Source organism: Chelmon rostratus, chromosome 7 (assembly GCF_017976325.1).
Source record: "Chelmon rostratus isolate fCheRos1 chromosome 7, fCheRos1.pri, whole genome shotgun sequence".
Classification (NCBI taxonomy): Eukaryota; Metazoa; Chordata; class Actinopteri; order Chaetodontiformes; family Chaetodontidae; genus Chelmon; species Chelmon rostratus.
In genome coordinates, this window is record NC_055664.1 from 20,917,379 (window position 1) to 20,933,467 (window position 16,089).

Consider the following 16,089-nt stretch of genomic DNA (forward strand, 5'->3'; position numbering starts at 1 on the left):
AGCAAGTGGTTTCCTGCTGCTGCCATTTGATTGTATATGCAAACTCATGGCCTAAACTGAGACTGGAGACCACACTGCATTTTGTGACTTTGCTTGACTCTGTGCACTAATCACAGAAAGTATACTTGTCCCAGTATATAAAATCTGAAAAAAAACAAAAGCCTGTCAAATAAGGCTTGCCCACCTGCCGGAGAACAAAAGCTGCTACGTCAGTGGACTCCCAGTAGGAGGCATGGAAAAGGTGAGGCAGAGCCACTGTTGGGAAGGCGGTCAGCACATCAGGGCAGTACAACGCATAATCCAGCCTCTTGGCGCCCCACCAGCTACTGGAAACTGGAAACACACATACGCAGGAATAGACATGTGGAAAACTGAGGTCAACTCAAGAGCTGTGAAACCTCATGAACCTTAATTAATCTAGAGGAGATAACTGAATGAAGGAGACAGGCAGTGTAGCTTCCCTCCCACTCACTGTTAGCAATGGTGTTTCCCAGCTGGCCCATGGAGCAAATCGACATTTCACTTTCCACGCTGGTCACGCTGGTTCTACGACCTCCTTCTTCTCCTCCTCCCTCAGTCTTTGTCTCAGAGGACAGCTGTGAAGGTGGACCTCCAGGAGTTTGATCACCTTCCAAAAACACATTCGTATGGCCTTGGATACTCTCCGCTGGGGAGGGTGAGAAGAGGATGGAAAAGAAAAGACAAGGACAAACATTGATGGAAGAGGAAAGGAAATGCTTTGATCACACAACAACTGACTGGCCTCAGTCTTTAAATCAATGCTGTTATTTCGCCTAATAAGATGGGCTCTTGCTGTGTATCGACTTGCTTTGCGTTTTATCAAGGAAAACCAAAGACAAGCACTAAGTATGAGTACAATGACAGAGGCTGCTTCTGGTCCTCATGAGGTTCAATCCATTTGTATTGGATTTAGAGGTCCTAAAAAGCATCTTGCTCTCAGCTCCTGCTGACAAGTAGAATAATTATATCAGGTTGGTTTCCTCTCTTTCACCAGCACGTCTCTCGCAGATCTTTCCTATTTTTTACTGCATAATAGGAAAAAGAGTTCCCTGGAGACCTGGTTTCAGCAGACATCATGGATCCACTTGTTATTTCTGAAGATGCAGAGCCCAGAAGAAGCATAATTCATCAATAATTCAATCGTCAGAGAGGCCCGTGTCGCCCAGCTCTGTTCAATCCCTCATTCATCTTAAAGCTCCCAACACATCCCGGGGACAAACAGAGACTCGCACCAAATGTTATACAACTTCCAACAAACAGCATTTTCTTAACATAGCTGAACAGCAGGAAGCTGAACAGCACGTCCATAAGGCTGCTCTCTTTATTTGAGAACACTCTCGCCTCTTCTACCTGTATTATGAAACTGTAAATGTTTTTCCAACAAGACTCTGGAGGGTACTCATTATCCTGTTGCCGAGGCCTCGTATGCTGCTGTGGAGCTATTATGACACTGGACATGGCTTGACTCCAGTCTGAATGAGCCGCTATTCTACCGCTGCGCTGCACGGTGCGCTACAGATGAAGTGTTGACCTCAATGACAACATATAACCCCAATCCATACTCTGCCAAACAATTGAAAAGGACGTAATCCAAATACGTATGTCACAAACAAGCCAAGACATATATATACCGGGAGCTTGAACAGCGAGCAGCACGGCTGAGAAGAGCTGAGATAAAATGACAGTGGCTGCTTGCCTGCCTGAGTTGGTCTTTTGTGGGAGAGGATCTTGCTGCATGTCTGGAAAAAAAGGATTTTCTTAACAATTCTCTGTTTACATGACTTCAACTAACACTAAAAACAAATATTAAGCAGACGTTACCTCCACTCGTGGACAGTGTGTGCGTCTGCCTGCGTTCAGTCTTTGTAATTGGTGTGTTTGCATGAATCAAATTATCACCCAGAATAGTCGGACCTGCTTCATGAAGCAGCCAGTTATGGGCAGATTAACCCTCTCTAAGCAGTCTGTGGTAACGGCTATAAATAAGCCATCAGATGCATCCACATGTTGCCCTATGTTCGGTCTGTGAAGGATCGGCTACCGCAGCAGAATACAGATTAACAGCCGCACTCTCAGAGGAAGGGAGAATCAGGTGTGGTTAATAAATCCCCACAGTTAAGGCAAAGAACCAGCCACATGAGGATGATGGATGGATAGATGGTTTCTATGGAACGGGTCTGCTTCTGAGGGGCAGAAAATATCTTGTTGGTTGGGAAGGTTCAGCTGGTTTAATGGTTGTTTATGTATTTAAATTCCTTTCAGTCGGGTCAAAATGTGACTTTTGCATGTGGCATTATTCAAGCACAAAAATACCAGGAATAACACTGCAACATGTTTTACTTCAGTGCACATGTTCAAATGCACTGGGTTCAATTGTTGAATAGAAAGTAGGATTTATCAGTGTTCTGTGTACAGGCAAACACATTTCTGAAGCATTAACCCCTTAACGCTGATTGTCGCGAATTTGCATCACCGCTTTAATCCACATTGCAGCCGAATCGTGCATGCATTCCTCTAATGCTGGTTTGTGCATATTCAACACACACCTAGGAACCTTTTGCACTGGTTTCTCGTCGGACCGGTCAAAGTGAAAACTACATCCGTTGTGTTGTTGTTACAATGTAATGGTTGTAAGCCAATTTTGTGGCTGTTTTGGTGAAATAAATGAATTTTGAATGGCTTCACATTTATGAATTTTGGAAAAAAAAAAGGATTTTTATTGCATTTAAGCATTAATGCCTGTTGTCGCTAATTTGCATCATACCTAAATTTATATCTATTGTATGTGCTACAGAAAAATTAACAACCTCCTCTTAATTTAGGATCAATTTGAAAGCAAAAACACAAAGAATTATTTTTTTAATATAATTCTAAATAAATTCACGCGTCAAGGGTTTAATGCATTAATATGTGTGTGTGTGTGTGTGTGTGTTTGAAGGCATTTTGTCATTGAGACATCAGAGACTTTCACTTGAATGTTCGTTCACACGCTGCAGGACATTTACAGGAAGAGCCTCATGCTCCTGTGATATTTGGCACCTGGGGGGAGCCAAGAGAGAGAGAGAGAGAAAGAGAGAGAGAGAGTTTAATTCACAGTGGTGAGTTAGTTGAAGCCATAACGACTGTCCTCCTCTCACAGTGAATCCACTGATACATTATCATGTCAATTTGAATTATTTCATGTTATTAGTGAACCTTTTTTAATAACATCCAACACTCCAAGAGCATTGAACGACACGCCATTATGTTGGGGTGTTTTTCAAGTAAAGAATTGCAAAGATTTGATGGTTCCAGCTTCTCAAATGTCAACTTTTGCTGATTTCTCTTGTCTTAACATAAGTGCACTATATATGTTTTCTGATCGAAAAACTGATCTGCAGATTAATCAATTATGAAAAGAATCATAGTTTGTTCATAATACAGTGCCAATTCCAAACAAGTTGGGACGCTGTGTAAAACATAAGTAAAACAGAATGTGAGAACTTGCTGATCCTTTTTGATGTATACTTAATTAAAAACAATATAATTAATGTTTGACCTCATCAGCTTCATTGATTTATGTAAATAATATTTGAAACAAGTTGGGACAGGAGCAACAAAAGACAGGGAACGCTCCAAAAACACCTGTTTGGATCATTCCACAAGTAAACAGGTTGATTGGTGACAGGTGATAGAATCATGATTGGGTAGGAAAGGGGCATCCTGGAAAGGCTCAGTCGTTCACAAGCGAGGATGGAGCAAAGTAAACCACTTGTGAACACATGATTGGATAAAGGAGATTACTACATGGACTCGGGAACACTTCATAACACTGTTGTCTGTAAACACAGTTTTGTTTGCAAATGATTGTCTTCTATTTCTATTTATGTTTTACACAGAGTCCCAATAGGTGGTTATGTTTATGCATGTATACATGTCTATATAGAGTATATACAGTGTGCTTAGGTTTATATTTGACAATGATGGATGATACATACACGTTAACACACAATGTTTATTTTAAACTGCAAATATATATTTAATTAATATGGGGCATTTTAATATGGGGGTCTATGGGGATTGAGTCGCTTTTGGAGCCAGCTTCAAGTGGCCATTAGAGGAAGTGCAGCTTTTTCCACATTGGCTTCATTTTTCAGCACTGGAAGCTGCTGCTTGCAGAATACAGATTAAATGCCACTCTGTCTGACCACCTGTTCGGACCGTTATGATGACGACTGAATGTCACACAAAACCCAACACATATTCTTTAATCTATGCAGTGCATTTATCTGAAGACAAGGTCATTTTATATACTGTATACTGTTCGCAGTGATTTCAGTAATTAAACCTCCTCTGAGGTCACATACTGCAATCTGTTATCATTAATGTGGCCCACGCCGCTCAGAGGAGCCTCATTCTCTCTACAGCCTCTGGAACGTGAGCACAGCTTTGTCTTTCTTCCACAACACAATAAGCAGAGAGAGGCAGAGAGGGAGGGAGAGATTATTCTGACGGACAGAGAGAGAGGGGAGAGAAAAGCCCGCTGAGTCTGACGCATTTTCTCAAACACACACACACACACACACACATGACATCTCCAAAGATGTGCGCTGGGGACGAAGCCGAGAGAGCAGAGCATCAAAGGTGGGGACACGTGGTGACGAAGAAATGGAGGAGAAAGGGGCGAGGGCATGCGTGAAAAGCTAAAGTTCAAAAAATTCCAGTTCAAACAGCAGTCCCATTACACGACCAGTATGGAAAAAGAAAGACGATGATTTAAGCAGGAGGCAGGGGAGAGCGAAACGGCTGATGACACCGGTTAAAGGAAGGACGAGCAGAGAATTCGTTCGGCGAGGGAGGATGATTGCACTATGGCCTTGGAACATGCTTGTAACAAAAAGAAACGGAAAGAGACTTTTAACTAAGCACCCCCCTCTCCCCTCCCCAGTCGTCACCACGCTCTCGCCTCCACACACAGTAGCATGCTAGGGACTCATTTCATGGCAGAGCAAAAGATAAACCACCATCTTTACATTAATGCACCGTTAGCCATGAGATCAATACTGATAAAAATGAGTGCAATTACACATGCATTTGCTGTCACGGGTGATCATATTTCCCATTGGAGCATAGCTGGAAATCAATAGGAAGAGGGCTCATTTTCTCTATTTTAGCAGCATTCATCATAATAAACCCTCAAGTGTTGGTGGGTGTTGCTGTCGAACTCATACCCACAGGAGCCTGATTTGATTGGCTCTCCGTGCCTTCATAACAACTAATTACCATATTACAGAGCGGGAAATGGGTGACGTGTGCCACCGTTTCTTCTATGTGTTTGTATATCTGCCTCCGCCTCCGTGTGCACCTGTCTATGGTTTTTAATTTAACACATAATTTGACAGCATCCGAGCTCGATCAGTGGAAAAGAAACGCAGACCCGTAATTAAAACCCGGTATAACTGCAACACATCGACGTGCGCCTGCTTTTACACTCCATCACCTTTATCAGCACCACTAGCATCCTGCTTTGTGAACTCGATTAAATCAATAAATCACAGCTTGGGCACCCAGTTTAGTAAAAACACTGTGTTATTTACTACCATGTGTCACATACGAGCGAGACACGCGGATTACTCACGGGCTTCCTGTTTAAACAGGAAACAAACGAGCTGATGGGAGCTGATTTATCCCACACGTACACAGTACAATGATTTCAAGTGACTGAGTGACTTAATTAGTGAGTGAAGCTCTTTCCAGACGTGGAACAAGAACCATTACAGGCCTCGTCCATCTGTAAAAGTAATGGCTTTTTGGCTTTCAAATGTAGGTTCTATCACATATGTTCAGCAACCGCTTTATTCAAACATGACAGGAGTTTTAGAGAAAACGCTGCTTGATATGTGGCAACTAGTGCACAAGAGGGAGTGCAGAGAGCATCTTCTGTTCTCTAATAGGCTGCATGGCTGATGGATTTTAAACACTTATATTGACTTTGAAGCCTTCAGTAAAGACCACTGTGACCCCTTCTCTCTAATTCTTGCAGCGAATTCACTAATACATTTTCTCATCAATTTCATCATTACAAAGACGATTCTGCAGCTGATTTTGTAACACACGATACAGCAGAAAAAGCTGGTAACTCACATTCCATTGCTAGTTGCTGACATGCTGCAGGACTTGTTAGCATACATTTTTTTACAAATTTTTAAAAGGAACATATTTGCATATTGTGCTGCTGTGGCCTTCATGTTAACATTACAGCAGTTCAAACTCAGACCCCCTAAATGTACAATAACTTTGACATATCATAGTTTAAATTATTACAGAGCTGATTTGGAACTACCCATATTTACCATGTACATTTTCTATGTCAATAATGTATAAGAAAACCTGATCCTGGATCAGATCTCAGCTGAGATCTTGTCAGAGGAGTCACTGTCGCCACTCGCAGACTCTTTATGAACGGATTTTACAACTTTCATTTGGTTTTCAGTGTCAGCCCGTTACATATGGTACAGTACGGTTGTCCTGAAGTTTTGTTTGGTATGTTTTATGCAATATGATTATTCTGAAGTCTTTGTACGTATATTTGCTTTTTGGGACCTGACAGAACTGCAACGTCTGACCTAGTTAGACCGCCATTGTGACTTTTAATTATTTAAAATAAGGTAAAATTGCCACCACATTTATATAACAAGGAGTGTGCCTGAATGGGGTCTTGGTTAGTTTATTTTTAATCCAGTCTCATGTAAAACTTTTTGTCCATCCCACACAGAATTGAAAGATATCACTGTGTGTCAAACAGGAAACAGCAAGACAATCATATATCTACACCTACATAATTTCAGGTAACACATGCTTGACTGTATGTAAATTGTGCACCAAATAGTAGAAGAAGAAACAAAGAAACCACTTTTTCTAAGAGCCTAATTTTTACGCTGATGAAGGGCTTTTGTGTGTCATATGAATAGTCAATATTCTTTGAGCTTCGTCCATGTTGAAATAATCGGTTTTTGTTCTTGTCTCATTAAAGAACACACTAATATAAAGCAAAAAGGATAATGGAAATTAACTTTCCATATCACTGAGATTCCACATTTGACAAATCTGTCTTCATGTTACACTCTTTCTAATGATTGCATGTTGAGTAGAAGGTTTAAATGTTTCAACATCTTGCACCAAACCAAGTCTTCTGCTGTTGGTTCGTGCAAGCGATCAGTCCTTGTCCTACTTTCTCTCATTGAAGTAGGTGGACAGAGAGACAGAGAAACCAGGCGATGCGTCATGACTGCTTTTTAGAGAGAGTCCCTGTGTCCCAAAAGTGGGCTAAAACATGCTTCAAATAAATCAGTGGCTCATTAAGGACTGAGTCTCTACAACCGAGCCCTCCTGGGGGAGTGCAGCACTTCTGTGCCATATATCAGGCCGATATCTCACATACTGTGCCTGATCCTCAGAGAGGAGTTGCAGGCTGAAGGTGATGCACCACAAGAACATGAAGTATAATTACTTCAAACTTCTGGCCTTGGGAGCAGGATTTAGCCCCCCTCTGCAGGGTGGGCTCACGCAGATGGGATCAAGGCTCTGCGCACATGTGCACCTGTGAAAATTCACATTACTAAGTCATTGAATCTCTCTGCCACTCTAATCTGGTCTTATTAACAGGATTCCTCAAAGGTTTCACGGCAGCTTTGAAATGCAAAAATCAAAAAGGTTATTAATGCGGCATTAGAATTACACCAGGAAATAGATTAAGCTATGAAATATTCAGTCTCCCCACACTGGTAAATTGATTTCCAGGGTCAAACCATCCGTCCTACCGATGAGCATTGAGCGACCGTCTCCTAAAGGGTAGCGCTGGTAGCGTGGCACAGCAAATGGTGGCAACTTGTGGAAGAGAGGCTGCAGCAGCGGCTCCAGTCTGGAGGCTGAAGGGTCCGACGGGTAGAACAGGTTGAAAATCTGAGAGCAGGCTGGATGGAGCTGGCTCACTGAGGGACAGAAAACACAATTTTAGCACGAAGTGTGGTGTGCACAGATTTAGAAAAAGCATAAATAAAAAAAATCTATGTGAATAGGGTTAGGGTTAGGTTTCAAGTTTGTTTTTTATTACTTTGAAGTACTCACACACACGCAATGCCACATAGCTCATTTTCTGCCTGCTTCTATGAGTGGAAGCGTAATCTGAGCTTTGCTCGCCATCAGAGGACCTTTGTTTGTCTGCTACATTTGTTTATATAATTTTTACTGCATGCTATTTAGATTTTTTATTATGTATAGTTCTTGTTCTATTGTTCTTTATAGTCCGATTTCACAAAATTTATATTATCTATCTATCTATCTATCTATCTATCTATGCTGTTTGCAGTGAACTACAGGAAAAAAACAACACATTTATTTTCCCCTTGGAGCAGGAAACACATCAACTTTTAGAGTAGTGAGGTAAAATCCAGGTGAAAATCAGTTTGAATTGATTTGATCCAGTCAGAAATGTTGACTATTTTTACAGAAACAAATGAGGAAAAAGATTAAAATGATGAAATCATCCAATGGTGTCGTATCTGCAATAACATTTCACTCAAACCTGCTTCACAGGTCAGCGCATTCAAAGTGCTTTACAGTTGACTGACAAGCTAAAGATAAGACAATACACAGTAAAACAATAGGAGACTAATGCACAAGCACAAATATGACTGTTGTCTGTGTACATCTGCAGATGCGTGTGTATGAAGAAGTTCATTCTCTGGTGTATGTTGCACGCGTCTGATCCTCACCCTGGACGGCAGGCAGCACAGTGCGTCTCATGGCCAGCACGAGGCCAAGCGGACAGCCCAGCAGGAAGCAGTCTGACACTTCAAAGTCGAAACGGCCTGGGTTCAACACCAGGCTGGTGCTACTGCCGCCACGCACCTCCACACTCTCCTTCATCAAACTGGGGGATAGACACGGACAGAATATACAGAATGGGCTTAATCATGTGATAACTGGGTTGTACCAAGCTTTCAAATGCATGATTGAGACTCCGACTATGCTGCAGGCATCACTTTTAAAGGCTGTGTTTACCAAGAACAATGAGAATAAGTAAAGGCAGGAGAAGTGGCTTTTGGTAAGTCATTAATACAGAAATCATCAATTTGGGGTGTAACAATTCCTGTCGGCTGTGTTAATGGGGCAGCACTTAACTTGATGGCAAAGAACAATCCCTCTGTTACAGTTTTGTTTACATTTGAAGAGAAAGCAGGGGTGAGCTGAGATGCTCATGCTGAATTTGGGAAGGCAAATGTCTTGGTCTCAGCACAGATGAGCCAGTGAAGCTTTTGCTTTGTCCTGATTCAACAGTTGGCTTGTTTAAAGATTCTGGGGTCGTTGTCGGCACCAGGCCTTTATGACTCAGCCTGAGCAGCTCTTCACTCAGCATTCACAGGCTGAATCATGCTCACAGCTGTTTGAACAGCAGAGCCGGTCTCAGCCACAACCTTCTGCTGACTGACGAGATCTCTCTGCTCTCCAGCGAGACAACATTTCCCCATTAAGTCCTGCTTGGGGAGAAAGGATTAGCAAACAGTCTCCCCGCATCTTTAAAAGCCAAATCAATAGTGCTTTGATTGCTTTCTGCTTCCGTTCTAGTTTTTGTCTTCTCTTTTCTGATGTGTCCACTTACGTCTTCCTACCATGTTAGTCTAAACTGCAAAAAGTACTACCTGTGGTTGTATCTGTGCATCTGAAGAGATTAGAGATCATGTATTGCATGGACAGTACTCTGTAAATGGATTCATGTGCCATGTTGACAACACAATCCCTCCTCTGAGCAAGTGCACTTTCCATTTACTGGCACACAAAACATGCAGAAAGGGAAGTGTTATTTTTGCTGCCTGCATGGGCTTTAATTTCCCTTTTTGCAGCTATCGCACTTGTCACTTAACTGCAGATTGTTACCAATATGTTCAATAGTCATGGCAAATATTACATTGGCTAACTGTTACTGAATGAATGCTTGACATGTTTTTATGAGGGATAATGAGCAATGAACATACGACATGCGTCAAACTGCCCAGCTTTTCACTGCAGCAGCAAATAGATCTGACAATAATGCCTACCTATTACACTAAAGTATTGCAAATATATTTCTTTATGCGCATTATGCAATAAGCCTTTCTGCTGCTCTAACTGCACAAAATCTTTATTTCTGAGCACTTCAAACTAAATAGATGTCTAAAGCTGTCAATTATGTCCATTTAGGTGGCAGTTTATTACAATCTGGTTTAACATCAGTGAAATTAGCCAAAACACACATCCCTAACAAAGACAGACTGCTGGAAAAGTAGACAAAATAAAGTATAAGACATGGTAAAGTTAAAAAGAAATCAGCCCCACTGTTTGAAACCTCCTAGGTTTTCAATAGAAATTTGCACATGATCTCACAGGCAATTTCCAGTCAGAGCGACAGCAGAGCAAAGTGCACACTGAAACGTCTGGAATGGAGTAAACCACAGGTAGGCAGTCACACGACAGGCCTTTCTGATACGAGTGATAAAGTGTGGGAAAAGGAGCTTTAATAAGCCCTCCTGGTGGCTGAGAATATGCAGTAGATGTGCAGGGGAAACAAGCACATCCAGGAACAGAGGTTACCCTCCCCACGGCGAGGCCTGGACTTAATCAGGAGTGTAACAGCAAGTGAAAGGTGAGATGTGCACCGCCATGAACACAATGTGGCATAACTGTGAACTGATGGGCTCCTCTCTTCAGCGACTGTGTTACTGTGATGGTGTAAGCCTAGTGGAGCATGTGATTTGGAATGGGAGCACTGGTTGCCTGAAGTGAGTCGACATGGCAGGAGCACCCCCTCCAGCCACCCTGACCCAGCTAAATTCAACCGCTCAGTCTCCCATACAAACTGGCTGGCACAGGCTCAAACGGGCTATTTATAGTCCAGCAGAGGCAGGTAGGCAGGCGGGGCAGTCAAGCTGCAAATATTGATAAAGAGCAAGGGCGAGACAGGGTGACACATTCCAGGAAAACCTGGATGAGGGCCAGCATGCAACATCTGGGTCATCATATGACACTCATGACAAATGCTGTTTGGCAGAAATGGATGACAGAAATACTAATATGTCTGACGTGTTTTTTTTTTTTTTTGGGAGGGGTGTGTGAACTAAATTTTGTTTTTTAGTATATATCTACAGATAAATATAAATTTAGAGCATTCAAATTTGCACTGAATGCTGTAAATCTTTATTATCTGTGAATGTTTGTCATTTTTGACTATTGCACATAACACTAAATCTTCTTTTGCTACAGCTTGTTCCCAGTTTGACCAACAGCATTGACCACTATCTTGTCCAGGTAGCACACTGCTGCTATACTGCTGCTGTATTTGATTGTACATGTGCACCGTCTCTTTAAAACTTCCCTTCCTGCACCAACCATCGTTGTGAGTAATGTTGCAGACTTTTTCTGCACTGCATACGCATGAATGTGTGTGTAAATGTACGTATGGGTAAGTGCACGAAACAATGAAAAATGAAACTGTTGGCTTTTGACTGAAATCATGCAAGGTCACTTTATTCTTTGAGGAGTATAAAAAAACTGCAATGACGGAGATCTGAGCTGAGGTTAACAAAGCTTTTACTGAGTATAGTGTGTGCACATGATTGTGTACTGTGCATGTTTTTGTTCTTCTATTTCTAGTATATAACCATTAGTTTGGAAACATTTCCAGGTTATTCCATTCATTGATACCCAAATGGACAGACTCCAATGCTCACAGTATATATGATCATATTGCCCTTTGCGTGGGCCTGTTCATGCACACTGTCCCACCTGGAGAAGAAGCTGTGCTGGCCTGTGGACGAGGTGTCTCCATCATACGAGTCGCTCTGCTTGCGGCTGAGCGGCGGCTCGCCCTGGCCGTCCCCTCCGTTTGGGGCGGAGATATCGATGTTGCTCTTACTCAGCCTCTTGCTAGAACTCAGACCCAGGGCGGACTCCCCGAGCAAGCCCGAGTTATCCTGAGAGGAAGGAGGAGAAAGCGCAACATGCTGTTCAGCCTCATCCTCTCACAGCAGCGGGTACACCAGGAAATTACACATAATCAGATGGGAGCTGATGCGTTTTTCCCAGGTGAACAGTTTAAAACTGTGCCTGTGCGAGTCAATTAGATGTGAGTGGATTTATCAAATGGGAGGAGGAGAGAGTGAGGGAGCAACAGACAGAAAGAGGGGATCATGCAACGTATTGTGTGTTACATGGAAACTCCTTAAACTGATGCTCAGACCCCCACGTACACACACAATGTTCACCTCACCTGTGACTTTTATTCGCAACATTTACACATGAGACTTTTAGAGAAAAATAGTGCCAAAGACATTGCCACGAGCATGCGGTGTCATTTCTAAAAGCTGTGTCTTGATAGAGGCGCTGTGCTTAAAAACTGATGGAAAAAAGACGTATCAGAGATGAATTCTGTGTTTACTAGAGAGGACGGGGAGTTGTGCCAAGGACGCTGCCCCTGATGCTCATGTAGTAATTAACTCCACTGATGAGAACAAGGTATAACACACAGGCATGTAATCTTGATCATCTGCAGTGATCTCTTAATCATTCACGACCAGGAAAATGTCTTCACTTTCACCAGCTGCTCAGCGCGTCCCAACCCCGTGTGCAGATCTGTGTGCCATCATCATCATCATCACGCTGTCATCCCTACCTTCAGGCTCTCAGTGCTGTTGTTCCTGCTGCTGTTGTTGGGGCTGCCAGGCCTCTGGTGGTTGCTGAAGCACAAAGCGTCGAAGCACAGCACACCTCCCACACAGTCGCCCATCAGGCATACCTGCTCGAAAAATAAGTAATTTAGACGCCCTGCACATATGGTGCACTCAGTCATTAAAAGCCCTAACAGGAGCGCAACTCAAGAGGGAATTAAACAACGGAAAAACACTCCCTGCGTCCCACTTCCATACTATATAACTACATAACTGCCAAAGTATGCTATTTTTGAAAGATAGCAGGTTACACAAGAAATCAATGTATTTTATCATTTTGAACTTTCAGGTAATGATGCAACATGCCTACAAGCTTAGACCAAGACTGCTGATAACAATTCACAAACAGAAATGAAAATGTGATGTTTAAAAGTTTAATACTTTGCTTATCTCTGTACCTTCCTGCAGCTGTTTGACCACAGTTCTGAATTCATTCTAATGTGTTGCAGCTGTGAGCAGCTTCTCCTTCTCCTGTGTGCACTGCATTCAGAAAACCAAGCACTTTTTTAATGCTGCATTCACAACTCATCGTTCAGTGTGTAATTACAAGCAGCCAAGTGGGAAAGCACATAACCCAGGTAGGCCTCTGGGTTGTAATTCCGAGTCAGATGTATCAGGGATTTCTGATAGCTACTGTATGAAATCCCTTGCTTGGTGAAAAGAACTAGAGGGGTCAACAGATCGCTGCTGAAATAGCTGCTGACACTTCAGCTTATTGAAACAAATATTCTAACCATCTTGGAATAACGTGTGACCACTCAAAAGTGAGAATAAACTATGCTAGATTATATTTTCCCGTTCATTCCATTCTGCTGATATTGGGTGAATTCATCATTGGTATTTGTTCTTTTTGGTATCTTCAATTTTGTCCTTTTTGCAGTGAAAACACTCTACATGCTGAAAACTGTTTTTTTTTTTTTTCAGTTAAGTGACGCTACTGCATCACCAGGCAATGAGCAGCTACAAGTCAACAATGGTGGAATGAAAAAAACAAAAAACCCAACAGCTGATTGTAATAAAGGCAATCACACACAGATCAATATGTAGAGAAAATACTGCAGAGCGATGACTGGACGCAGACTGAGTTTAGTCATCTCAACAAGGTGAAAACAGACTGGACTGGAACACTAAACATGTCTGCCTATATCCTTTAACAGTATATAATAATAAATAACACAGAGTCCAGAAAGTACCAATCCAATCACAACAGCAACAGCCAAAAATAAAAATAACACATGCTGGTCAAATCACCTTCACTGTAATCACCTGTGGGGTTGTTACCTTGTACATTTTGACTGTATGTAATGTCTTGTGTTGTTGCTGATTGGCTAATCAGGAATGTACTAACCAGTGGGTCTCAATCATGTGTCAATCACAAAGACCTGAGAATATGAGGCTTTTCATTTCAAACAGCAGCTGAACTGCAGCAGCAAACAGACTGCAGCGAAAAAAACATTATTTGCTGGACACTGTTGTTACACTTGGTGATCTGGCTTTTTAATTACATCTACAATAATCAATAAGATATAAGCTAAGCAAAGCAAAGTTTTCTATCAGAGCCTTAACTTAATGCTGTTAAATGCAGCTCAGTTGTGAATAAACTTCTGACAGATCAACACCTCAGCAGAAAATACAGCTTGTTACCAAGAGGCCAGTGGATGTTATGTACAAAAGAGCTAAAATATGGTTCGCTTAAACAATAGAGATCTAGAGGCCTCTGAGGGCCTGAGCTCCCACAGCCTACACAGCCCACTCAAAAGCAATCTCCACTTCCTTTGACAATCATTAACTTCTATTAAAGCACCTGCAGCTCATTATTCAATGATGAGAGACTAGAGTGAAGGAGTTCTCCGTTCTCCTCTCCAACCAGAAGACGGCGAGACAGACCTGACCCGTGAATCCCTGCCCGTCCTCTGACTGCAGGAAGCTGTGGTAGACCTGGTTGGCTCGGGCGATCACGGTCGCCACAGCGTCCTGGTAGCGAGGCGAGACGATGGCGAGGAGGGGGAGAGCGGCCAGGGGCAGGTGGTCCACGCTGCTGGACACGCAGCTCTCGTCGTAGCTGTACGGGTTCAGGCTGGAAGGAGCAAGGAAAGAGGGAGGGGAAGGGGATGAAGGACGGTGCAGCACGAAGGAACACAACAAATTACATGACAATTGTATGTCTTAGCTGAGCCCTTTGGGAGTGTTTGCTTATAACGATGTAAGATGCTGTCATCGGTTTCTGATACACACTAATGTCAAAAGAAATGAAGGTCACGTTCATTTAATTAAGGTCATGATGTCGAAAATCAAAGATCCTTCCGGTGTTCCTGCTTTGATTCGCTTGAATTTACTGCATTCATTAATGTCTTGTTCAGTCTGTTCATGACACACTCTATCTGATTTGAATGCTACTTGTATGTGTGTGTGTGTGTGTGTGTGTACAAAAGGAAGATAAGGGAATGATCTTATCTCAAGGAATATAACACAAGCAAACCTGTACAGGTAGCAGCAAAGCCTTTGTGTCTTTACTGCTGTGTAGACATTAATGGATGTGTGTGTGTGTGTGTGTGCGTCACAATGACAGTGCAGATGCGGATCGGGCGAGACACTTCATGTGACAGCGTGCGGAAACAGTAAAAGATGGTGTTGCCCTGTGCTCCTTCCTTGAGCAGCACTGTCACCATCCATCAGATGCTCTGATTGCAGGAAGAGGCAGCGATGCTGCACCATGACTGAAATATGTCAGCGACCGTGTGCACCTCACCACACAGAAGGGCACAACCTCACCTCAGGTATGAAGGGTCACAGTTTTCATGTAGCACTGACATAAAAATGCATGTGATGCGACATTTTGGGAAGCACACCATTGCAGTAGATGGGAAGCCCAGCTACTGCTTAGATTACCAGATCGATAATAATTTCATCTCTGTCCAGTCACCAAAACTGAACGCAAGGAGAGGAAAGGGCTGACCCGGCTCTGCCTCCCAACAACGTCCAAACTGTTTTTTTTTCTTAGTCAACAACTCCCATGAAAAGACCAAGAGCAATCATTTGAAATCTGTCTCTTGATGCTTCCACACTCTCAGCAGCTCCACGCCCGTTCGCTCCAGCTAATCAATAGTCAGTCACATACAGCACCATCTGTGGCTCGAACGACCGACACACTGGAAACACTATGTTTCATTGTATGCAAGTACAATGACAATAAAGTTGAATTGAACTGAAACATATCCTGGAGCACTGTCTCCCCTGAACACACAGATATTAAATTAAGCTTCTAATGTAATCAGACTAAATGAGTGCTTTTATGAAACAGTGGGAGATGCTCGTGTTGTTCTGCTAA

The 16,089-nt window shown here is 42.6% G+C and overlaps 1 protein-coding gene across 1 annotated transcript in view; it reads right to left on the minus strand.

Moving 5' to 3' along the window:
• The window catches only part of pitpnm3 (PITPNM family member 3), an 82,691-nt gene that overhangs the window by 12,006 nt on the left and 54,596 nt on the right, over positions 1–16,089 (minus strand). The window contains exons 6-12 of the mRNA XM_041940616.1: positions 14,649–14,838; positions 12,707–12,829; positions 11,821–12,008; positions 8,775–8,932; positions 7,821–7,991; positions 473–667; positions 185–333 (exon numbers count right to left, since the gene is read on the minus strand). Of these exons, the coding sequence (XP_041796550.1) occupies positions 185–333; positions 473–667; positions 7,821–7,991; positions 8,775–8,932; positions 11,821–12,008; positions 12,707–12,829; positions 14,649–14,838 (1,174 nt within the window). The remainder of the gene's footprint in view (positions 1–184; positions 334–472; positions 668–7,820; positions 7,992–8,774; positions 8,933–11,820; positions 12,009–12,706; positions 12,830–14,648; positions 14,839–16,089) is intronic.